This window comes from Danio rerio, chromosome 3 (genome assembly GCF_052040795.2).
Source record: "Danio rerio strain M-AB ecotype USA chromosome 3, GRCz13ab, whole genome shotgun sequence".
Taxonomy (NCBI): domain Eukaryota; kingdom Metazoa; phylum Chordata; class Actinopteri; order Cypriniformes; family Danionidae; genus Danio; species Danio rerio.
The window spans coordinates 46,096,834-46,123,584 of record NC_141023.1 but is presented as its reverse complement, the minus strand read 5'-3'; the positions used below and the strand labels follow the sequence as shown (position 1 = coordinate 46,123,584).

Below are 26,751 nucleotides of genomic sequence, written 5' to 3'. Positions count from 1 at the left end.
TATATATAATACTAGAATAATGTTAGCTTTTGTAAGTGATATGTTTTAAAATAGAATATGTAATGTTCAACTTCTTAATAATATTAGTAAAGCAAACACCTATGTGTGCCATTTACCTATATTTCAGTTAATATGAAAAGCGAGTGCATGTTTTTACCAAATCTAAAATTTTATTTTATTTTAAATGTGTGTACATGTAAAACAATATAATTTGCACAAAGAAATGATGGGGTTCTTCCCTTAACTAACTAATGTGGTTCAAGCAATGGATCTGCAATAGAGAAACTAGGGGTTTTGGGGAACACTCGTCACTACATTGTTCTTTTCCTAAAAGATACATTAAACTATGATAGCTCAGCCGCAAGTTACGTCGTTGTTTGGGAAACGCACCCCTGATTAGGCTGACTTGCTAAAAACAAAACAAAACAAACAAAAAAAATTAACAAAAAAGATGAATAAATACTGTAATAAGTATATTGTTAAAGTAACTAGCATGAAATAATTCAACCGTATTTAAAAGATTTACCATGATTTTGTGGTTCAATTTTGTTGTAGTTGATTCGTACATGTCAGGTTATGAATAAATTAATATCTACAATGATTTTGGATTGCTATTCATCATTGCTTTGGCTCTTGTGATTGAACTGGTTGGGATAGCTTTGTTAAAAACAAAGCAAAAAAATAAATAAATAAAATAAAGATGAAAATACTGTAATAAGTATTTTGTTTATGGTTTGTTCATGTTACAGTAACTAGCAGGAACTAATTGAACTGTATTTAAAAGTTTTACCGTGATTTTGTGGTTCAGTTTTGTTGTAGTTGTTTTATTCACGTCAAGTTATGAATAAATAAATATATAGTCATTCTGGATTCTTATCCATCATTGCTTTGGCTCTTGTCATTGAACTGGTTGGGCTGGCTTTGCTAAAAACAAAAACTGAACAAAAGGTGTCACCTGAAGTTACCCATAGTCAACACCCTGTCGCTTTGGAATATTATCCACCAAATTTGTGATTTCAGGTGTTTGAGCTCGCTCAGTTCTCTTGCTAACAGAACTGTCAGCACTGTGAGAATACCTGCAGATGAGAGATTTGTGAAGTTTGCAACCGCAGTGAATAGGTGGGACGTGTATGAGCATCTACCTAAAATCACAGGAAGAGGAAACAGGAAGAATAGAGGGGACATGACCCTCATTGTTCCTAAATACTGAGTCACAGGATACACATGAAAATGGTTTGGCTCCTGGGGAAGGGAGCTGAAAGTCATTGGGATGTAATAACACACCATTTCAGGCTGGCTTAGATGTGTGTGTGTGTGTGTGTGTGTGTAGCTTCCCAAAAGCACCATTGGGAGAGAAGGTCAGCGGTGACCCTGTGTTATGTGGTAAATATGCGGAGTATGCTTTGAAGGCATGGATTATGATAAATAAATATGAAAGCTGTTGGCTGACTCATGTTTCTGTGTCCCTGTTTGTTCTTCTCTAAATGTGAATGATTTAGTTTGACCTCCAATTGAAGACAGAAGGCGTCTGCTGGCTCTTCTCTGCATCTGCTGCGACTCTGAAAGTGATTTGGCCTCAGATAGTTTTGACAAGCTGCTCTAAACAAGCTGTTTAGAGTGACAAACAACAGCACTGCTGCTGTGCTGTGCTGACACTGAGGTAAACGGTGTTTTTAGTTAGATATACACCACCGTTAAGGAGTTTGGGGTTTTGTTTTTAAGATCAATACTTTCATTCAGCAGGGATGCATTAATTGATGAATAAAGATATTTATTTTATAAAAGCCTATGATTTCAAAAAGGACGGCACGGTGGCTCAGTGGTTGGTACAGTCACCTCAGTTTGAGTCCCGGCTGGGCCAGTTGGCATTTCTGTGTGGAGTTTGCATGTTCTCCCTGTGTTCATGTAGGTTTTTTTTGGGTGCTTCGGTTTCCCCCACAGTCATGCGCTATAAGTGAATAAAATCAACTAAATTGGCCATATTGTATGAGTGTGTGTGTGTGTGAGAATGTGAGAGTGTATGGGTGTTTCCCAATACTGGGTTTTGGCAGGAAAAGCATCCTCTGCGCAAAACATATGCTGGAATTGTTGGCGGTTCATTCTGCTGTGGCAACCCCCGATAAATAAGGACTCAGCTGAAGTAAAATGAATGAATGAATATTATTTTAAAATGAAAAGTTGTCCTTTTAAACATTTTATTCAGCAAAAAATCAAAGACTTCTGTTTTATTTCTTTTTTTTCTAGAAGACAAAATTGCTGAATATTATGGAAGATGATTGAATGATTTGTTGTATTATTAAATCACTTAGACACTACTGTGGTTTATATTAATATGTAAATTAGTAAATTATTCTTTTTATATTTCAATGTAAAATTCTAAATTGTCAGCAATTAAATTTAGCTTTAGTGTTTTTTTGTATACTTTAAGGTAAATTAAGTTCAAGTTTAATAATAAATAATAAGCTACCTAAATAATAAAATATGTGGTATTTTGAAAAAGGCAAAGCTGATTGTCGATTGCAAAAATGGGTTTTTGATACTGTTGCACATGAAGGGCTCTATTTTGACGGTCCATGCGCAGAGTGCAAAACGTAGGGCGCAAACGCTTTCAGGGCGTGTCAGAACGCATTTTTGCTAATTTAAGGATGGAAAAATCTACTTTGCGCCATGGCGCATGGTCTAAAAGGGTTGAGTTTATTTTCTTAATGAGTTATAGGTGTGTTTTGAGAATAAACCAATTAAAGTCTCATCTCCCATTCCCTTTAAGAGCCAGCTGCGTCGCGCCATAAGCACATTCGCTATTTACAGGACGTAAAGTAAGTCTAAGTGGAAAAACTGAGCATTTCACTAGCAAACAGTTAACAGTTTTTTTTTCAACAGAAAACAGTTAAACAGAGCATCTACTGCGTGAGAATGAGAGATAATGGATCACTTTCACTTTCGCTCTTGGATAGGGAAACCTTTATGCACAGACATCAATTAGTCTATAAATAATTAATTGCGTTTGTTAAGCGCAAATATTCATTTCAAAACTATTTCTAAATTCGGTTCTAATTTCCAGCAAATGAATAAATTAACAATATTAACGAAGTGTGTTCAAAAACCTGAGTTACATCCTAAAACACATGCTGTGCCCCATATGATCTAAAACCTGACAGGTGAGCAAATCTAAGCTTGTTTTTAATGAAACAAATATACATATGGATATAATAAATAATACTGCTAATAATAATAACATTATACAAAAGCAAATTGTTATGAATGAACTGAAAAAGCCTCCCGAGATGAAGAAGGCATGAAAGCAGTGATTTTTTATATTTATGTAGGCTAGAAAATAATATGTTTTGTAATATTTTAATCCTTTATATTTATATTCTATATCTATTCTTATTATATCCTATATATATCCTTAATATTTAAATTTTTTCATATGTAAAGATATTTGCCTATTGCTCTCTTGTGCTTATTAAGCAGTGTGTAAGCGAGGCGCAACTCTGCGCCTGAGTTTAGACCGGGTTAGTTTTGGTCTAATGAAAAATCTATTTTAGTTTTTCAAAATAGCAAACCGCCAGCGGTCCACCTCAGAACGCCTTCCTTTTTAGACCAGAACGCCTATGGATGCACATATGAGCGCTAATGCATTTGCTATTTAAACAGCGTAGCGCAACGCCACAAAACGACTCTTGCGCCAAGTTATAACTACCAAACAAGTATTGCGCCGCACCTTGCGCCACATTGCGCCGGGTGTATGATAGGGCCCGAAGTCTGTGATTAAAGCATTACCCAGCAATCAACAGCTGCAGATGCTTTTGCCCTTGGCGCCCACTGGGGTGAAAGGAACACTATGGCTGATAAATATATAAATAATTATTAGCCCAACATTTAATTTTTTCTTTTATAAATATTTCCCAAATGATGTTTACCAGAGCAAGGAAATGTTCACAGTATGTCTGATAATGTTTATTCCGGCTAAAATAAAAGCAGTTTTAAAGTTTTTAAAAAAACATTTTAAGTTCAAAATTATTATCCCTTTTAAGTTATATATATATATATATATATATATATATATATATATATATATATATATATATATATATATATATATATATATATATATATATATATATATATATGTATATATATATATCAATAGACTACAGAACAAACCATTGATATACAATAACTTGCCTAATTTCTCTAACCTGCCTAGTTAACCTAATTACTCTAGTTAAGACTTTAAAATCACTTTATGCTGTACAGAAGTGTATTGAAAAATATCTAGCCAAATATTATTTACTGTCATCATGGCAAAGATAAAATAAATCAGTTATTAGAAATGAGTTATTAAAACTATTATGTTTAGAAATGTGTTGAAAAAAAACTTCTCTGTTAAACAGAAATTTTGAATGTTTTTTTTTTTTGTCAAAGGTGCATTTATGTGATCAATTTCCCCCTGTTTATCAGGCTGCAATGAGAGTATAGTTCCTAGCCTAGAAGGAACTATACTATACTGAACTATACTATACTTTCTTTATAGTCCATCAGCCTAGAAAAGAGCAACTTTTTATTTCCCATTAGACTTAAAAGGAAAAATAGGAAAATAGGAATAATAATGAAACTTGATCATTTTTGATGGAGATGCTAATGGTCTAATACAATTTAATGATCTATGCTAAGCTAAGATAAGCTAAAAGTGCTCACTAGGGGTGTCAAAATAATTGTTTCTTTGGTACACCGTGATGCAGATGCGGACAATTCGGTATTGGTTCAGTAATAATCATAACCGGTTATTGTGTACTGACGTCATTTATCTCATTTGCACTATGTCGCGGTAGCTTACTATTGTGAGGGTGGTGAGCGCGATTGTTTACAATGCTCCAACTACTTAAAAACACAGAAACTATGGACAATTTTACTGCGTGTGTGTTTGCTGAACAGTCTTTCACAGCTGAAGCCCCTATTTCACTGCGATTGAGAGAATGACAGTAAACTTCATTTCTCTCTCTCTTACTGTGGCCCACTTGACCTGCTGGCATGACTTTTCCTCTCTTCTCGGCTGTTGCAGCGATACTTCTGGATATATCATGGATCAGCTGTGATCGCCACTGCCGTTTATCAGTTCATTCATCTGTGAAGAGCACAACGCGCGACAGCCAATCACTGCCTTTTCTGTTGAGCGTGTGACCAATCAAAGGGGCGTAAGAGAACTTGGTAGACAAGGATCAGAAAGGGATATTTATATTTGTTTATATTATTTGCTATAAATGCTTGTGTTGTTTAAAGGCACAGTTTATATATCTGACTGTTGTAATAAAAGACAAAATTGTATTATAAATAGTATATAAATATATTTATACATTTTAATACAAGAATTGCTGTGCTGTGAAAAAAATATAAAACTGTGTATGGAAAGCATGGTCAATGCACCATGATGCACCAAGATATAGAATTGAACCGAATCGATATTGATCGACATGATAATCATAATCGAACCGAACCATGGGACAAGTGTTGGTTCAAAGATCTAGTGCTTATACTAGACCCACTGAAAATTTCAATCCATATCATATACATGCTTCATATTTTTGTAGAAACCATGAAACAAACCTTTTTTTATTTTTTATAAAATATTTAATATTTAAATAATTTATTATTATCAGCATTTATTTGAAATAAAATCCATTGATCAGTTTAACTTGTCCTTGATGAATAAATGTATTATTTACTAGAGGAAAAAAAATGTTTTATTGGTATAGCATTTTTAAATGTTAATATTTAAACAGTACTATTCAATTCAATTCAATTTATTTATTATCAAGTTTATTTGTTAAGTGCTTTTCACAATAATTATTGTTTCAAAGCATCTTTACAAAAGGTGCACATTACTTAGTTAAGGTTACTAGTTACCATAGTTTTACTAGTTACTAATAACTTTAACTAATTACTATATCATTCAACGCATTACATTTTGTTTAGATCAGCTGACTTTTACTGAATTTCCGATGGACAATAGTGCACAATTAAATACAAAAAGTCATTATGATAGTCTGTGTGGTAAATTTCTCCACATATAACTTGCTGTTATGAAATTACTCAGCAATACCACAGAGTCACTGCCCTTTATCTCAGAGCACAAAACAAACACTGACAGGAAATGACATCACTGTGGTTTAGAGACATATGGTTTACCTTCACCAGGGTGGGTCCGGGTCTTGTGGGAACAGCAGCAATGACGGTCTGAGTGGCATTCATTTTTATTCGACTATCTTCTGCTGAAGTTCGGTTTAGGATGTCCGAGCACTGGCATGTAGGTAGACACATGTGAGATAAACAGTTTTTAAAAAGCCATATGGCCACAAAGAGTGATAAAAACATAATGGAAGGGGAAATATCAGTTGATAAGATAGATACTGTTCTGCAGAGCATATTGCTTCTTATGCTTTAATAGATGGATTTGATATCAGTCTTTCTTTTATCAAATGCTTCAAGTAAATATTTGCAGTGAATTTTCCTGTACTGGTTTACAGACAGTGTGGTCTGGATGTAGGGACTGTTAAGAGGCTGACCTGGAGTTTGGAGACAGTCGGAGGCGATACAGACGATGAATCAGGCAGTCTGGTTTCCACAGGAGAAGATGCAGAGCACTGAGACTCGTGACTAGCTGGCTGATCTGGAGACAGAGCTTCGCTGCTGTCATCATTGAAGTTACAGTCGTCCACTTCATCAACTGCAGGAGCAGACAAAACAGGAAACAAGAAACAACAGCAACAACAGCATATTAAATAAAACTAGAAGAAATGACAAAAGATAAGGCAAAAAATGAAAACAAAAAACAAAACAGGAGAAGGCAAAACAAAACAAGAACATACAAAACAAGGAACAAGACAAAACAACAGAACAATAAACAAAACGAGAAATAATAAAACTAAATAATAATGAAAAAACAAACAAACAAACAAACAAACAAACAAAAAACAAGACAAAAAAAGAAACAAAATAGGGCAAAACAAGAAACAAGACAAAACATTAAGCAAAACATTAAACAAAATTGAAAAAATGACAACAATAAAACAAAACAAATTAAGACAAAACAAACCAAGATTAGGCAAAACAAAGAAACAAGACAAAACAACAACAAATAAACAAAAAAAAAATTAGCATAAAGAACAAAAATAAAACAAACAAACAAGACAACACAAAAATGAAGCAAGAAAGAACAAAACAAGGAACAAGACAAAACAACAACTCCTTAAACAAAATCAGAAAAAAATTACAAAGAATAAGACAAAAATGAAAAACAAACAAACAAAGAAAAAAGACAAAAACAAGACAAGATACTTTACAACAAAAAACAAAAATGAAATGAGATCAGACAAAACGAAAAAAAAAAGACAAGACACAACTAAAACCAACACGCTTAGACAAAACAAAGAAACAAGACAAAACAACATCAAATTAAGAAAACAAAATGAGGAGAAATGACAAAGAATAAGAGAAAAAATAAAAAGGAAAAAACAATTAAGACAAGACAAAAATTAAATAATATTAAGTAAAACAAAAAAAGACAGGGGGGGGGGTACAATGTATTATTAGGTTATTCTTATTTTGCCTTTTTTCAGTAAGATCCATCAACTAATAAATCAAGACGTGTTTTATTCTATGTGATTTCTCACTGTAAAGTAGAGAGACACAACTCTCATTACATTTTAATACATCAACAACTAGTTATTTAGTTCAGTTCTATGTGAAATGTTGTCACCACCTGCAAGTTGTTCAATGTACTTTTCACTCCTGTAAATTAATGAATAACAGAACCGGATTCTCCAGTGTGTACATGGCCGAAGTGTTCATTATAGTCGATGAACCATATAATTATGGCAGGGCTTCTGTAATATTGAAAGTCAAATTGAAGACTTTTTAAGACTGTTTAAAGACCATTATGAATGAAATATCAGACTTATACAGGACTAAGTGCTGCTTTTTTGTTGTTGTTTTTTTTTTTTCAAATAGGCCAGCTGTGCCAGTGGTTGCACAAGATTTTTATTTGCCCCACCGAAAAAATTTGAATTACTTATTTCTTGGCCACACAATTTAAACAACGTTTCAGTAAAGTCTACTACTCTTCTATAATAAACTAAACGTATGCAACAGTCTGTCCAGGTTAGTGTCCTCACCAGGTCCCTATAAATACAGATAATATTTAAACAAATGCTATTGTAAGAAAGATAACTGAACTATATTGCTAAATACATTTACCAATACAATTGTTAAAAGTATTAATGAGATAGATTGTTGCTGAATGAATGGAAGTCCCTCATGACAAGTGTTTAAGACTTTTAAGGCCTAAAATTTTGTTTTTTAAAATGATAATATTTTAATACTTTTTAAGACCCTGAGGACACACTGTTAATAAATAAACGGTATTAATATTTTGGCCGATAATGATTACTAGAAAAATAATAATAAACATTTATTGGCCGATGGTCATTTTAATCTCCAGCGGTACTTTCTCGGTTGGAGATTACTTCCTAATGAACTACAACTCCCAGTGCTCTCTGTGCTCATCAACCCCTACAGCAGCTGACAATAATCCAGACACTCACACACAGACACAGCTGTATCTCATAATGCACTGATTACAAAGACTATATATACACCTAACCTTCTCACACACATTGGGGAGTCTTGTTTTATTGCGAATATTATAAATCGGTTTTCCTGATTTGTTTGCGACTCTTGCCTTGTTCCTCGTTTTGATTCATAGCTGCCTAGTCTGACCTCTCGCCATTTTGATCACAAATATTGGATTACCCTTGTGCTCCTGTTTCTGACCATTGCCTGAACAAACTAGACTTTAATAAACTGCATTTGGATCCACAAGTCTTTTGCAAGCATCCACTTTGTAACAAAACAGCTAATCAAAATCCATTCTGCTTTAAAGGGTTAGTTCACCAAAAAATTGTTTATACTTTATCCTTGACACTTGATTTACTTTTTAATGACTTATAGTAAATTTTTTATGAATTTATTAACACTGTTGAACACAGAATAAAATATTTTCGAAGCCATTTTCATCCATAGTATACGCTAAAATTATGTTTTTTGTTTGTTCAAACTACTTATTTAAAGTGAGCTGAAACAATCCAACTAATCATTTTTTAGGAACAACTTAATCGTTTTAAGTTCAATCTACTTAAATTTGTAAAAACTAATAAGCTACCTTAATTCTTTCATGTTGTCCCAACACAAATTGATTTCATAAACTCTTTTACAGGGTATAAACAAAAATGCTGTCGATGTTTTAGAACAAGTATGGAGGTATGGACCACTTTTTGGTATGTCTTCCTTATTATGCAGGTAAATAACCCTCGTTTTTACCAATGTCAACAGGCAGGATGTTCTTCTCCACCAGCTCCATTGGTCCAGGTCTCTGTGCGATCTTCTCATTGAGGTCATCTGCCAGACGTGCCCTCTTCAGTTTCATCTGAGTAGCTTGCAAAGAAGGCTCTGCGTGGGTTTCTGAAACAAATAAACAACTTCAGAGCATTTAGAAAGCTACACGATAAAGTCTCCAGGAAGTGAGACAAAGTATTTTTATAAGACTGGTGTTTTTTTAGCACATCTGTTCGGTGAGGTACGTACCTTGTAAAATGTGCATGCGAACAAGTTCAGCACGGTCAGGTCTGCTTCGAATTTTGTGTTTCAGGAAGTTCTCAGTCTGTATAAGATAAAAATACATATAAATTGAGTAAATTAATATATAAAATGGTTTATATTTAGAAAACAACATGGTATAAATAAATTAATTACTGAACAGCATTGATTACACATGATTTTAAGCAGATTAATTAAATTTTATGGTGTTGTGATCTTTTCATAACCTTTACTAATAAGGTTTTTAAAGGGCAGTTCGTTAATGAATCATGGAAAGTGTAAGAGTAATACTGAGAAGAGCCAACTTACCCTTGCCCTTTCCAAACTTCTGACCTGCTCATGAAAAGCCGCAGGTGTCTTCAGCGCTGGAAGAAAAAATAAACATCCGTTAATTACATAACACTGACATGACATTATTTCATATCTTTAAAATAGATATGTGCAAATCGCATTTGGTATGTTAAACTGTTGAACTCTGAGACTCTGTGTCAAGTAAAGTTCATACATGTGTGCCCTAAAGGATAATCTTAGAGTTATTGTACTGAAGGTAAACTAGAAAGTCAGCATTCTGCCTGATTTTAGAGAGTGTGCACTTTTATAACTATGTTGACAGATTTAAGCAGAAAACTACTGTAAATTTGCCAATAGGAGCTAAAAATACAAATAAAGAAATAGTTCACCCAAAAAAAGAAAAATCTGTTATCATTTACTCACACTTTAAATATACAAGTTTCATTCTTCTGCTGATCACAAAAGGCTTATTAAAAAATGGTGAACTTGACTTCCATAGTATTTGCTTTTCCTACTATGGAAGTCAATGGTCAGGTTTCCAGCTTTCCTTAAAATCTTCTTTTGTGTTCAACAGAAGAAAGAAGCTCAAAAATGTTAAAAACCATGTAAGGGTGAGTAAATATTCAGTAAATATTTGGGGGAACTATCTCTTTGATGAAAGATATATTCTCTAGAACAAGCCAGGCCTTTTGAGAGGATGATTAAGAAACAATATAGAAGAGATAATATAGCCAAAATTAAAGCTTCTGCTGTTGATTTACTCACACTCCAGGTAAATGAAAAAAAATAGTCTAAGGTAGTGACTCCTTTCCTCATCGAAAATGAAGATTTTAATATTAAAATCTGAAACAACAGAAGTCCTTGGTGATTTATAAATTGATTTTATATAAACAAATTTTGGGAGAAGCATGATTAATTTTGACAAGGCTAATTCATTATCGTCAATCATTCTATTATCCAATCAGCTTAGGACCAAACCCCTATAAATAGTCAAACACATCATACCTCTGTTTTCTCTCAACTTTAGCATCCCTCCACCACCCCAACTATACACTATTAAACCTGATACCCACATAAATCTTTAAGGGGAGCGTTCTGGAGCTGGGCTAGACAGTGTGCACAGACCCCATCACTCTCTCTATCCTGATAAGAGGAATAACACGGGTTAAGGTGTCTTTCCAAGCTTAGAGACCTCTCCTAGGACAGCACAGCAAATACACATGTTCTATTCGGTCAAATATCTGTGAGTGTGAACCCGTGAAATGCAAGTTGATGGCTACAGGCACTTTGAGAAAAAAAAAAAACAAAAAACAAGCACACAGTAAGTGGTGGCTGCTGCTGATGTCTTTGCAAAAAAAATAAATAATAATAATTAACATTAAAAATTGTAGGTAACACTTTATTTTGATGGTTCATTTGAGTATTAGTACACTAAAAAAAACATTGCAAGTACATGTCAACTTACACTAAGCCTAACCCCAACCCAAACCTCAACCTAACAATCTACTGATAATCTAATGAGAGTTAGTCGGCATGTAGATGCAATGTAACTTAAATTTAACAAACGGACCATCAAAATAAAGTGACTAAAATGTACATTATTTTCACTTTCCTGAAGCTCCAGATTATCATGAATGCACCGAGTGCTGTGTGATTTGTCTGTCAGTTAAAAGTAATAATGTAGAAATAACAGATTGATTTGCATTATAAGACCTCAAAGGCACAAGTGTTAATTTTGTTTAGCTCTAAATGCTATTGATTCAGCTATAACTCTTCTTTAGAGAAAATCACCTTTCGTGTATTGTGTAAAGTCGCTGTTCGTGAATATAAATAATCTGTAATGCTTCTACTGTAAGATCAAAGTGAAAAGCAATTTTTATTCTAGTCTCTGAAACAAAAACTGATTCTTAAAGGGACAGTTCACCTAAAAAAAACAAAAACAAAAAACAATAATTCTGTTGAATACAAAAGACATTATTTTGAAGGAAGCTGTAAACCTGTAACCACTGACTTCCAAAGTAGAAGACACAAATACTGTGGAGGTCAGTGGTTCCAGCTTCCTTGATTTTTTTTCGACTGAACTAATTCCCGTATATACCTACAAAGTCTAGTTGTATCTGAAGTCTGAAAGAGTTTAGTTTGTGTTGTCGACATGTTGAGAAGACGCTGTTTTCTGCACTGTGAAAGCAAGTTTACTTTGTATGCTCTTCTGTAGGATGAAATCTCAAGCTAATACAATAAAACGTACATCATTGTTAAAGCTCATATTGCTGTTTACTAATGCTGAGGGAAAGCTGAAATTCAGAGATGATAATTGGAATTTGGTTTCTGACAAACACTGCAAGCGTTCAATCAATCACAATGACTGGGCAAAATCTGACCAGTAAGAGCAGAAAGCCCTGGCAAAACTTGGTGGTGTATACCCTGTTCTGATGGCGCAGCATTTTCATCTATATTGTGACTGAGAAGTACATTATTTGTGTTTTTTTTTTTTTTAAATTCCAAAGCCTGATGAAATAGATATAAAAATGTTTGTAATACTGCAAAATATGCTCAATGTTTCAGAGGTATATCGAGTTCTGGGGATATATCGATATTATTCCCCAGCGTGATGCAGGATTATCCAATATCTTTCATATTGATATGGTTTGAGGCCACACATGTGCATTCTGTGCAAATAAAAAAAATGCATGTAAAAATACCTTGGCCCTTAAGAGGTTAAAATTGTTGCCTCATTCTCTGTATTTTGCAAAATATGTAAATGATTGTGTGTTAAAAGTTGTAAATCGCCTTGTACGGCTTGAAACTTACAGTATCTATTATAGATCAGTGCTTGAACTGTGTCTCTCAGGTTAAATCTTTATGGGGCTATTCACATATTGCGTCCAAAACCACGTTGAATACGCGATGTGGCTTTGATGTTTGCTGCTATGGCCACCATCAGCTGTTCCTCACGTGTGGCACGGAAATTTTTTTAAAAAATAGTTCAACTTTTGCCACTGTGCGGATTAATACTGAATATGTGTCATTGTTATTACTTGGGGTTTAAACAACACAATCTCACGGCAATTCGTAACTTTTTCATTTAGTGGCTAATTCGTATGAATTCGTACGATCTAATTCGTACAATTTAGTACGATTTGCTTAAACTTCATAAACTTCACTATGCACTCTAGGGCATGCCCGTAGCCAGGGGGGGTTCGGGTGGTTTGAACGAACCACCCCCCTACGGCCAAAAGGTCCAGAATTTGTCCTTTTAATTATTCTATATAATTTTATATTATATAATATATTTATTATATAATTAATATAATATATTTATGTAGCGCCACCTAGGTGTATTAAGTTTAAGATAGCGCTCCAGGTTCAATACACTAAACGCCTACAGATATGTTGAAGTAGGCCCCTCTGATATATTTCAATGACGTAATGTAAATAAGGCAGATGAGAATATAAATATTTGCTGTGTTTGAATAAATTACCAGAAATAAACTCTGTGAATAATAAAACTCTTAGATAAATCAGAAAATATAAATAATTTAATTAGAATAGAAATGTAAATATTGGGAAAAACCCCAGATGTAAAACAAAATACAAAATATAGAATTTATGCACAGCTAAAAGACAGTAAAATGACCCAAAGTCAAACCCAGCAATTTACAGTACAATGAAGAATATTAATTAAACCAATATAGAAAAATACCACCTTTCTACACTCTAACAATTAAACTTATAAATCAACAAGTGGCTAAGAGTGACTGAATATGTTTCTCTTTGAAAGTGGCTACAATTGTGTCACTAAATTACACACTGAATTAACCCTATATAAACTATTAGTATAAATCTATACTGTAAAACACGCAGCAGTATTTTATGCTCACTGCATCTCCATAAACAACTCAATACTCTGTGGGCCCACACACTCACACATTCATACACCCCCCGTTGCAGGCCTGTATCGCTGCTAGTGTACGTTGTGGCCGGGAAAATGAAAATGGCCTCTTCACTCTCCTGAGCACAAATAAAATTAAACAAGATACCTCAGATGAAGATGACCTTGATCCAGATGACAGCAAACCAGATGCCAGCGATCCAGATGACAGCGATCCAGTTGACAGCGATCCAGATGCCAGCGATCCAGATGACAGCGATCCAGATGACAGCGATCCAGTTGACAGCGATCCAGATGACAGCGATCCAGTTGACAGCGATCCAGATGACAGCGATCCAGTTGACAGCGATCCAGATGACAGAGATCCAGTTGACAGTGATCCAGATGACAGCAATATATGACAGTTCTCCAAACTGACAACACTTGTGAACAACGGGCCAACGAGCCGCGATCGATCGGCGAACTTCTGCCGCGGGTCTTTCAAATCCTCACTTTCACTTTTTCTCCCCAGCTGATGAGAGGCAAATCTCATGTAGTATTCAGGCTATTTGTGGTGCTATTTGCTCCTCTTTGACTCTTTCAACGTTGTTTCATGCTAATCTAACAGTCTCTCTTTTTTCTCCTCCTTATTTTCGGTTTAACCGTCTCTCTCTCAGTTCAGCTTTAGTCCTCTGTAACTGTCAGTTGACAATCTAGGCATTTAAAAAATGCTCACTCACTCTGAACTGACTAATAACTGACACTGGAAACTTATATGATGAAAACACACCGCGAACTTAAAACAAACACAAAACAAACTCAAAGTAATCAAAAACGTGTTGTTCACACGCAATATATATTCACTTGTTTTTATACTCCGTGAATGTTACGCAATCAAAACAGCCGCGACGCGAGTCTCCCCTTCAGTTTCCAAAACTGCCGGCTGTGTCTCCTCTCTCCGCTCTCTGTTCCCAACCGCCAATCACATTTCACACTCCACACCAGAGGGCGGGACTACACGCATATAAACCAATCATGTAGGAACACCTACCAAACTTGTTAACCCCATGTATTTCAGTGAAGGTTGATCAAACTTGCTATCTTATCATATTCTCAGAGATAGACGCTCATATATTACACATCAACATTAGGATGTATATTCACAAATGAATGCAAAACACATTTTAGATTTAATTCTGTTCTAGAACCAATATGAATAAATAACTAAATAAATAAATAAATAACCTTAAGATTACTTTAAAACTTAACTTGTAGAACTTCATTCTACAGGGTTACATGCTCCCCCTTCTAAACATCTCATGTCCTCATGAGATTACCTCATTAAACTTCAATAGTGATCTCAGGCTCAGCACAATTGCTTACTTGAACACAATGAGTACACCGTGCCATAGGGTGGCACCACACTGTATTACAAAACTTTGGTGAACTATCCCCACCTTGTACTTTTACAACCATTCCTCTGTGAACTAAGGTTAAAGACTTGTTAGTGGGTCTCCCCAGACAATCATAGCTCAATCGGTCTATAGGTCTTGTGTTTCTCTTAGGTCGCACATGAACATGCTCTACTACCTCTCTAGTAGTATTGGCTGTTCCAGGATCTCCCCCTTCTAGAGCAGGATCTTCAAGCTCCTCAGGAGTCTGCTCCAATACTGCTTCGTGGCCCTGGTCAGTGACTGATGTGTCATCCATCTCTGCAGCGGGTGTTTCCAATTCATCCTTATTGTAAACTGCTCCCTCATTTATTGAAGATTCCTCCTGTGTTACATACTTTTGAGTTTCATCGACCCTATTCGGGTAGTAATACCACAAGTCATCCTCTTCACTGTCTGAGTCATTTCTCAATCCACTTCCTGTCATGTTCTGATTTATTTCCTTTAATCCTCTTCCATATTTTCTCCCCACAGATTCTGTCCTGATCTTTGTTGGAGCAGCTGTATTTTGAATTTTTCCTGAATCAGACAATCTCACATCATCCCCAACAGGTAAGAGATGGTCTCTGTGAAGAGTCCTCACACTTCCCATCCCAGATTCAGGTTTTAAACGATATACAGGTAAGTTATTCAGCTTTTCAACTATCAGGTAAGGAACAGAATTCCACTTGTCACCAAGTTTGTTCTTTCCAGTCATACCCAGATTTCTTGTCAGCACACGATCTCCTACAGCCAGTGTCTGATGTTTTATGTGCTTGTCATACAATCGTTTGTTTCTCTTTTGACTTTTCTGTGCAGTTTCAGTTGCCAACTGATATGCTTGTTGTAACTCTGACTTCATTCTTTCTACATATTGTCGATGGCTACCAGCTCCTTTTCCATCAGGTGAAGTTCCAAAACACACATCCACTGGCAGACGAGCCTCTCTTCCAAATAGAAGATAGTACGGGGAATATCCAGTTGCATCATTCTTAGTACAGTTGTAAGCGTGCACTAATCGGTTGATGTGCTGACTCCATCTGTGTTTCTCCGTAGGATTCAGAGTACCGAGCATGGACAGCAGTGTTCGGTTGAATCTTTCTGGCTGAGGATCTCCTTGTGGATGATAGGGTGACGTTCTGGATTTTCTTATACCAAGCATGTTAAGCATTTCTTTTATGAGACCACTCTCAAAGTCTCTTCCCTGATCTGAGTGGATTCGGGTGGGTAAGCCATAGTGAACAAAAAATTTGTCGCACAGTACTTTGGCCACAGTTAGTGCTTTCTGATCTTTGGTTACAAATGCTTGTGCGTAGCGAGTGAAGTGGTCGGTTACAACCAGAACATTGCTTAGACCTCTGGAGTCAGGCTCAATAGATAAAAAGTCAATACATACTAAGTCAAATGGCCCATTGCTGGTTAGGTGGTTCAGTGGAGCAGCCTTCTTAGGTACTGTTTTTCTTGTTACACATCGCCCACAATTCTTAACATACTGCTCCACATAGCTAGACATTCGGGGCCAATAGAATCGATCTCTCAGTAGTTCAGTTGTTCTCTCCACCCCCAAATGACCAGAGTCATCATGCAAGGAGCGCAGTACATGGGACCAATACCTTGAGGGTAAGACAAGCTGTATATTTTCCTTTCTGCAGGAACTGTTGGTGACTCTGTACAGAAGTTTATTTTCAATTTTCAACTTGGGTCCCTGCCGCCGTAACAGAGCAATTGAATCATCTGAACTCCTAGTATCAGTAAGTATTTGTCCAGACTCCAATTCTCGCTTCACTATACCAATTACAGGATCTTCATCTTGAGCCTTACTTAACTCCTCATGGCTCAACTGTTCCATAGGACTGAAACTCAATGAAGTGGGACAAGCAAATGCTTCTGGGATACTGTGAGGAGAGACACATAGATGATCCACTAGCCTGGAGGATGACTCATCACTTTCATTAATTCTTGCCAACTGGCAAATAGCTTTTACTCCTGACTTTGAAATTTCCTTCCATTCTGTTGAGATAGCTGATTCAAAGGGGTAGCGTGACAATACATCAGCATCCGTGTTGTGACTCCCAGGCTTGTATTGTAAGCTAAAGTTGTATGTGGCTAAAGCAGCTAACCATCGGTGACCTGTTGCACTCAACTTGGCGCTGGACAGCACATAGGTAAGTGGATTGTTGTCTGTTTTCACCACAAACTGAGCACCATAAAGATAATCATGGAACTTGTCCACAACTGCCCATTTAAGCGCCAAGAACTCAAGCTGATGAATGGGGTAACGCTGCTCAGATGCACTCAGCTTTCGGCTTGCATAGGCTACTGGCCTAAGTCCACCAGGATGCTCCTGATTCAAAACAGCTCCCAGACCATTAAGGCTAGCATCCACATGAAGAACATAGGATTTGTTAGGGTCGGCGAAAGCAAGTACTGGGGCATGTGTGAGACAATAAATGATCTTGTGAAATGCTGCTGTACAGTTATCATCCCAACGCTCTCCAAAAGGCTCAGACGTTTTGTGATATTTTCTGACATCTGCGGTCTTTTTGTTTTGGCCAGATGTTGGTGGGTACCCTTTAGTGAGTTCTGTTAATGGCCTTACAATGGCTGAGTAGTCTTTTATGAATCGTCGGTAAAATCCACAGAAACCAAGAAAGGATCTCAGTGATTTCAGATCAGTGGGCATTTTCCAGCGGGTTACCGCCTCAACTTTAGCTGGGTCTGGTGATACTCCAGCAGCTGACACAATGTGCCCCACATAACGTACTTGGGACTGACAAAACTGGCATTTATCAATTGAAACTTTGAGGCCACACTCTCTGAGTCGATCTAAAACTTTTAATAGTCTCTCTTCATGTTCTTCAAGAGTGCGCCCAAACACAATGATATCATCCAGATAGACTATTACTTGAAGGAGATGCATGTCACCAACAGCTTTTTCCATTAGCCGTTGAAATGTGGCTGGAGCTCCAGTAATCCCTTGAGGCATACGTTCAAACTGGAAAAATCCTAAAGGACAGATAAATGCTGTCTTTTCTTTGTCCTCCTCAGCCATAGCTATTTGATAATATCCACTGCGAAGATCTAGCACAGAAAACCACTTACTGCCAGCCAAACAGTCCAGAGCATCATCAATCCTGGGAGTAGTGTACTGATCGGGGATGGTGCGAGCATTTAGAGTTCTGTAGTCAATGCACATCCTAACTGCTCCACTCTTTTTCCTTGCAATTACAATGGGCGATGCATACTGGCTTCTTGATTCTGTAATTATTCCAGCCTCTAAAAGTTCTTTGATATGGCGTCGCACATCCTCGATGTCTGCAGGAGCGATGCGTCTGGAGCGCTCTCTGAAAGGTTTGGTGACTGTCAGTCTAATGTTATGTTCAACTCCTTGGGCTAATCCCACATCCCACTCATTGGTAGAAAAGACATCACTTCTGACTGCCAACTTCTGACGGAGTCTCATTTCCCATAACTCAGGAATGGATGAGTCTTCAAATTTAAACAGGCTTGGGTCAATTACTTGAGAGCTTTTTTCCCCAGAACCAACAGTAAGTGTGTCAGTAAGGTACACATTGGCCATTATTGTACCCGATGGAATTGAAATGTCCTTTGAGGTTTCATTATGGACTAACACTTGCACACTGTTATCTTGAATGGTGGAAAAGGGAAGCACAAATGGAGTTATGAATGTACCAGCTGGAAGATTGTCCTCTTCAGGTGAGTCTACCACAAAAAATTTTTTTCTCAAGGGGTTTTCAGTCTCTATTTTACAGACAGCCAGTACTTCTCCTCTAGATGGAACTACACACTTTTCAGGTCCCATCCACCGTACTTTCCCCTCAGGCTGGTCGATTAAGGTATTTTTACATGTCTGCTGATTGAGATGGATTTCAGGAAGGTTAGTATGAATTCTTAAAGCTTGTGCAGTGCTGGATGATTTTACATCATGACTGAGAGTAGCAAGGCGCTGGAAGAAACTGGCGTTTGTTCCAATAATGACTGGTAACTGGGAGGGCCCTTGAGGTTCAGGACATACGAGAGCCAAGATGGACAGCGGCTCCTTTACTCCACTGACTGAGAACGGGAAAGTGACATCCACTACTATATATCCCTTATAAGGATAACTGGACGAACTGAGGCCCCATATGGATAATCCAGTCAAGGGGTGAATCGGTACATAATCTAAATTCTTAGAGTACCAACTCTCAAACACTATTGTCACTTGTGATCCACTGTCTAACAGGGCTTGACATAAATGTCCATTAATTGTCACTTCTACTGTTGATGCTGGTCCAACTAGGCCTTTTGGAATACTGCTGGCTTTGTTTATGTCTGTCTGACTCTTTTTAGAGAAACAAACTTGGTTCTGGGTTTTTCTGCTTTCATTAGCCTCGGACTTAAAACTCTTAGCTTGCCGCAAAGAACGAATTAGCTTCTGGATTACTTGGTCTGAATTTTGTGGGGCTTGACATTTTGTCGCAATATGACCGTCTTGTCCACATTTGTAACAGAAATAATCATCTTTTGTTCTGGTTGACTTTCGGCTAAATGATGATGAAGTGGACTGTGATGGTTTTGGCCGTTGTTCTGTAACCTCTAGTGAGCCCTGAGAAGGACTGACACTCATAACTGCCAACTGTTGTTGTAAGTACTGAACTTGTTTCTTTAACTCTTGAACTTCTACATCTTCTGTTTTTTCCATCTGGTTAGGTTTCTCTCTGGATTTAACCACCAAAGAAGAAGTAGAAACAGTTTTGGGCATGACTCCACATAAGTGTGCACGCAGCTCTTGAATCTCTCCTTTGAGTTCTTGAATGACAGATGTGCTTGTGGTTTCATCACAATACTGTATGGATTTGGCTTTAGCTGACCTTCTGTGGCGAGAAGCTTCACTCTCTTCTGCCTCACGTATTTCCTTCAGCAGACTCAGGAAAGAAGGTGGGCATGCTGTACGTTCTCGAAGCCTCAACTGTAGCAACATGAGATCAGAATTCACTGCCCCTCGAATGAGTTGTTCTACTCGCACTTTATCGGCCATTCTGAAAGACAGGCCATTTCTTTCCACCACTTTTTTTAGAGCTTTGTCAATTCTCCTCAGAAACTCTGATAATGCCTCCCCTGCATTTTGACGCATAAGTCGAAACTTAAAATACAGATCTTCACCAGACTCTGAAGATCCAAAGGAACTCTCTAATGCTTCCACATACTCTAAAGCACCTGCTTCTGGATTTGAGAAACGAACAGCTCTCACTATTTCCATTGCTGGTCCTTTAAGGCTTTCCATGATTCTGCGTCGTTTTTCTTTTTCAGTACAGTCACACTCAGTTATCATGAGCCTTGCTTGATCTATCCAGTTATCCATGTTTTCCTCTCCAATTGGGGTTGGAACAATGGCTGAAAATGTCCGAAGTCGTCGGTATGCATTTCCATCACTTGTTGGCTTTATGGTCTTTTCCAGTACTTCACCCATTGCACGTATAATTGATTCAGGAGAACTATCACCAGCACTGTGGGGTGTAATTAAAGCTTTTACGTCACTAAAAGTTTTCCCTTCCTCCATCAGGAACTTTGTCAGCTTTTCAGAGAATCCTTCAGCATCTGTATTAGAGGCACTTTCACTTGGTTGAATCACGATAACTGACCAGGGCTCACTCTTTTCCCCCCTTGTCACTTCAGGAGGAATACGGGTGGAGTCAGTGGCTTGTCGGCACTCACATAGAACCATCATAGACTGGGCAGTAGGTCCTTCTCTTGTGTCCCTCACTCGAACCCTTCCCAGAGCTTTGACAGTTTCCATTACATCTTCAATCTCTGCCACTTCTGTGTAAACAGGTACATTTAACAGGATTAAAGCATGAGTAGAATCAATACTGGCTGCTTCACACCATTTTGTTAACTCTGCTTGAAGACTGGGGTCCTTTCTCAAAGCCATAGCGACAGTTTATGAACTTTTGAATAGAAGACAGTAGGTGCTTGGATACAGATAATTTAACTTGTCTCTTCTTTCTTTATGAACTTATCATTGATGTATCAGAGGGAGATCCCGGACGAGCCCCCACTTTATGTAGCGCCACCTAGGTGTATTAAGTTTAAGATAGCGCTCCAGGTTCAATACACTAAACGCCTACAGATATGTTGAAGTAGGCCCCTCTGATATATTTCAATGACGTAATGTAAATAAGGCAGATGAGAATATAAATATTTGCTGTGTTTGAATAAATTACCAGAAATAAACTCTGTGAATAATAAAACTCTTAGATAAATCAGAAAATATAAATAATTTAATTAGAATAGAAATGTAAATATTGGGAAAAACCCCAGATGTAAAACAAAATACAAAATATAGAATTTATGCACAGCTAAAAGACAGTAAAATGACCCAAAGTCAAACCCAGCAATTTACAGTACAATGAAGAATATTAATTAAACCAATATAGAAAAATACCACCTTTCTACACTCTAACAATTAAACTTATAAATCAACAAGTGGCTAAGAGTGACTGAATATGTTTCTCTTTGAAAGTGGCTACAATTGTGTCACTAAATTACACACTGAATTAACCCTATATAAACTATTAGTATAAATCTATACTGTAAAACACGCAGCAGTATTTTATGCTCACTGCATCTCCATAAACAACTCAATACTCTGTGGGCCCACACACTCACACATTCATACACCCCCCGTTGCAGGCCTGTATCGCTGCTAGTGTACGTTGTGGCCGGGAAAATGAAAATGGCCTCTTCACTCTCCTGAGCACAAATAAAATTAAACAAGATACCTCAGATGAAGATGACCTTGATCCAGATGACAGCAAACCAGATGCCAGCGATCCAGATGACAGCGATCCAGTTGACAGCGATCCAGATGCCAGCGATCCAGATGACAGCGATCCAGATGACAGCGATCCAGTTGACAGCGATCCAGATGACAGCGATCCAGTTGACAGCGATCCAGATGACAGCGATCCAGTTGACAGCGATCCAGATGACAGAGATCCAGTTGACAGTGATCCAGATGACAGCAATATATGACAGTTCTCCAAACTGACAACACTTGTGAACAACGGGCCAACGAGCCGCGATCGATCGGCGAACTTCTGCCGCGGGTCTTTCAAATCCTCACTTTCACTTTTTCTCCCCAGCTGATGAGAGGCAAATCTCATGTAGTATTCAGGCTATTTGTGGTGCTATTTGCTCCTCTTTGACTCTTTCAACGTTGTTTCATGCTAATCTAACAGTCTCTCTTTTTTCTCCTCCTTATTTTCGGTTTAACCGTCTCTCTCTCAGTTCAGCTTTAGTCCTCTGTAACTGTCAGTTGACAATCTAGGCATTTAAAAAATGCTCACTCACTCTGAACTGACTAATAACTGACACTGGAAACTTATATGATGAAAACACACCGCGAACTTAAAACAAACACAAAACAAACTCAAAGTAATCAAAAACGTGTTGTTCACACGCAATATATATTCACTTGTTTTTATACTCCGTGAATGTTACGCAATCAAAACAGCCGCGACGCGAGTCTCCCCTTCAGTTTCCAAAACTGCCGGCTGTGTCTCCTCTCTCCGCTCTCTGTTCCCAACCGCCAATCACATTTCACACTCCACACCAGAGGGCGGGACTACACGCATATAAACCAATCATGTAGGAACACCTACCAAACTTGTTAACCCCATGTATTTCAGTGAAGGTTGATCAAACTTGCTATCTTATCATATTCTCAGAGATAGACGCTCATATATTACACATCAACATTAGGATGTATATTCACAAATGAATGCAAAACACATTTTAGATTTAATTCTGTTCTAGAACCAATATGAATAAATAACTAAATAAATAAATAAATAACCTTAAGATTACTTTAAAACTTAACTTGTAGAACTTCATTCTACAGGGTTACATGCTCCCCCTTCTAAACATCTCATGTCCTCATGAGATTACCTCATTAAACTTCAATAGTGATCTCAGGCTCAGCACAATTGCTTACTTGAACACAATGAGTACACCGTGCCATAGGGTGGCACCACACTGTATTACAAAACTTTGGTGAACTATCCCCACCTTGTACTTTTACAACCATTCCTCTGTGAACTAAGGTTAAAGACTTGTTAGTGGGTCTCCCCAGACAATCATAGCTCAATCGGTCTATAGGTCTTGTGTTTCTCTTAGGTCGCACATGAACATGCTCTACTACCTCTCTAGTAGTATTGGCTGTTCCAGGATCTCCCCCTTCTAGAGCAGGATCTTCAAGCTCCTCAGGAGTCTGCTCCAATACTGCTTCGTGGCCCTGGTCAGTGACTGATGTGTCATCCATCTCTGCAGCGGGTGTTTCCAATTCATCCTTATTGTAAACTGCTCCCTCATTTATTGAAGATTCCTCCTGTGTTACATACTTTTGAGTTTCATCGACCCTATTCGGGTAGTAATACCACAAGTCATCCTCTTCACTGTCTGAGTCATTTCTCAATCCACTTCCTGTCATGTTCTGATTTATTTCCTTTAATCCTCTTCCATATTTTCTCCCCACAGATTCTGTCCTGATCTTTGTTGGAGCAGCTGTATTTTGAATTTTTCCTGAATCAGACAATCTCACATCATCCCCAACAGGTAAGAGATGGTCTCTGTGAAGAGTCCTCACACTTCCCATCCCAGATTCAGGTTTTAAACGATATACAGGTAAGTTATTCAGCTTTTCAACTATCAGGTAAGGAACAGAATTCCACTTGTCACCAAGTTTGTTCTTTCCAGTCATACCCAGATTTCTTGTCAGCACACGATCTCCTACAGCCAGTGTCTGATGTTTTATGTGCTTGTCATACAATCGTTTGTTTCTCTTTTGACTTTTCTGTGCAGTTTCAGTTGCCAACTGATATGCTTGTTGTAACTCTGACTTCATTCTTTCTACATATTGTCGATGGCTACCAGCTCCTTTTCCATCAGGTGAAGTTCCAAAACACACATCCACTGGCAGACGAGCCTCTCTTCCAAATAGAAGATAGTACGGGGAATATCCAGTTGCATCATTCTTAGTACAGTTGTAAGCGTGCACTAATCGGTTGATGTGCTGACTCCATCTGTGTTTCTCCGTAGGATTCAGAGTACCGAGCATGGACAGCAGTGTTCGGTTGAATCTTTCTGGCTGAGGATCTCCTTGTGGATGATAGGGTGACGTTCTGGATTTTCTTATACCAAGCATGTTAAGCATTTCTTTTATGAGACCACTCTCAAAGTCTCTTCCCTGATCTGAGTGGATTCGGGTGGGTAAGCCATAGTGAACAAAAAATTTGTCGCACAGTACTTTGGCCACAGTTAGTGCTTTCTGATCTTTGGTTACAAATGCTTGTGCGTAGCGAGTGAAGTGGTCGGTTACAACCAGAACATTGCTTAGACCTCTGGAGTCAGGCTCAATAGATAAAAAGTCAATACATACTAAGTCAAATGGCCCATTGCTGGTTAGGTGGTTCAGTGGAGCAGCCTTCTTAGGTACTGTTTTTCTTGTTACACATCGCCCACAATTCTTAACATACTGCTCCACATAGCTAGACATTCGGGGCCAATAGAATCGATCTCTCAGTAGTTCAGTTGTTCTCTCCACCCCCAAATGACCAGAGTCATCATGCAAGGAGCGCAGTACATGGGACCAATACCTTGAGGGTAAGACAAGCTGTATATTTTCCTTTCTGCAGGAACTGTTGGTGACTCTGTACAGAAGTTTATTTTCAATTTTCAACTTGGGTCCCTGCCGCCGTAACAGAGCAATTGAATCATCTGAACTCCTAGTATCAGTAAGTATTTGTCCAGACTCCAATTCTCGCTTCACTATACCAATTACAGGATCTTCATCTTGAGCCTTACTTAACTCCTCATGGCTCAACTGTTCCATAGGACTGAAACTCAATGAAGTGGGACAAGCAAATGCTTCTGGGATACTGTGAGGAGAGACACATAGATGATCCACTAGCCTGGAGGATGACTCATCACTTTCATTAATTCTTGCCAACTGGCAAATAGCTTTTACTCCTGACTTTGAAATTTCCTTCCATTCTGTTGAGATAGCTGATTCAAAGGGGTAGCGTGACAATACATCAGCATCCGTGTTGTGACTCCCAGGCTTGTATTGTAAGCTAAAGTTGTATGTGGCTAAAGCAGCTAACCATCGGTGACCTGTTGCACTCAACTTGGCGCTGGACAGCACATAGGTAAGTGGATTGTTGTCTGTTTTCACCACAAACTGAGCACCATAAAGATAATCATGGAACTTGTCCACAACTGCCCATTTAAGCGCCAAGAACTCAAGCTGATGAATGGGGTAACGCTGCTCAGATGCACTCAGCTTTCGGCTTGCATAGGCTACTGGCCTAAGTCCACCAGGATGCTCCTGATTCAAAACAGCTCCCAGACCATTAAGGCTAGCATCCACATGAAGAACATAGGATTTGTTAGGGTCGGCGAAAGCAAGTACTGGGGCATGTGTGAGACAATAAATGATCTTGTGAAATGCTGCTGTACAGTTATCATCCCAACGCTCTCCAAAAGGCTCAGACGTTTTGTGATATTTTCTGACATCTGCGGTCTTTTTGTTTTGGCCAGATGTTGGTGGGTACCCTTTAGTGAGTTCTGTTAATGGCCTTACAATGGCTGAGTAGTCTTTTATGAATCGTCGGTAAAATCCACAGAAACCAAGAAAGGATCTCAGTGATTTCAGATCAGTGGGCATTTTCCAGCGGGTTACCGCCTCAACTTTAGCTGGGTCTGGTGATACTCCAGCAGCTGACACAATGTGCCCCACATAACGTACTTGGGACTGACAAAACTGGCATTTATCAATTGAAACTTTGAGGCCACACTCTCTGAGTCGATCTAAAACTTTTAATAGTCTCTCTTCATGTTCTTCAAGAGTGCGCCCAAACACAATGATATCATCCAGATAGACTATTACTTGAAGGAGATGCATGTCACCAACAGCTTTTTCCATTAGCCGTTGAAATGTGGCTGGAGCTCCAGTAATCCCTTGAGGCATACGTTCAAACTGGAAAAATCCTAAAGGACAGATAAATGCTGTCTTTTCTTTGTCCTCCTCAGCCATAGCTATTTGATAATATCCACTGCGAAGATCTAGCACAGAAAACCACTTACTGCCAGCCAAACAGTCCAGAGCATCATCAATCCTGGGAGTAGTGTACTGATCGGGGATGGTGCGAGCATTTAGAGTTCTGTAGTCAATGCACATCCTAACTGCTCCACTCTTTTTCCTTGCAATTACAATGGGCGATGCATACTGGCTTCTTGATTCTGTAATTATTCCAGCCTCTAAAAGTTCTTTGATATGGCGTCGCACATCCTCGATGTCTGCAGGAGCGATGCGTCTGGAGCGCTCTCTGAAAGGTTTGGTGACTGTCAGTCTAATGTTATGTTCAACTCCTTGGGCTAATCCCACATCCCACTCATTGGTAGAAAAGACATCACTTCTGACTGCCAACTTCTGACGGAGTCTCA

At 38.0% G+C, this 26,751-nt stretch overlaps 1 protein-coding gene across 3 annotated transcripts in view; it reads right to left on the bottom strand.

Annotated features, from left to right (window-relative positions):
• Positions 1-26,751, bottom strand: part of mrtfbb (myocardin related transcription factor Bb) — a 110,180-nt gene that overhangs the window by 21,590 nt on the left and 61,839 nt on the right. For all 3 annotated transcript variants that reach the window (XM_087245078.1, XM_087245077.1, XM_087245079.1), the window contains 5 exons: positions 9,964-10,019; positions 9,643-9,718; positions 9,379-9,519; positions 6,567-6,727; positions 6,190-6,300 (listed from right to left, as the gene is read on the bottom strand). In XM_087245078.1, the coding sequence (XP_087101204.1) occupies positions 6,190-6,300; positions 6,567-6,727; positions 9,379-9,519; positions 9,643-9,718; positions 9,964-10,019 (545 nt within the window). The remainder of the gene's footprint in view (positions 1-6,189; positions 6,301-6,566; positions 6,728-9,378; positions 9,520-9,642; positions 9,719-9,963; positions 10,020-26,751) is intronic.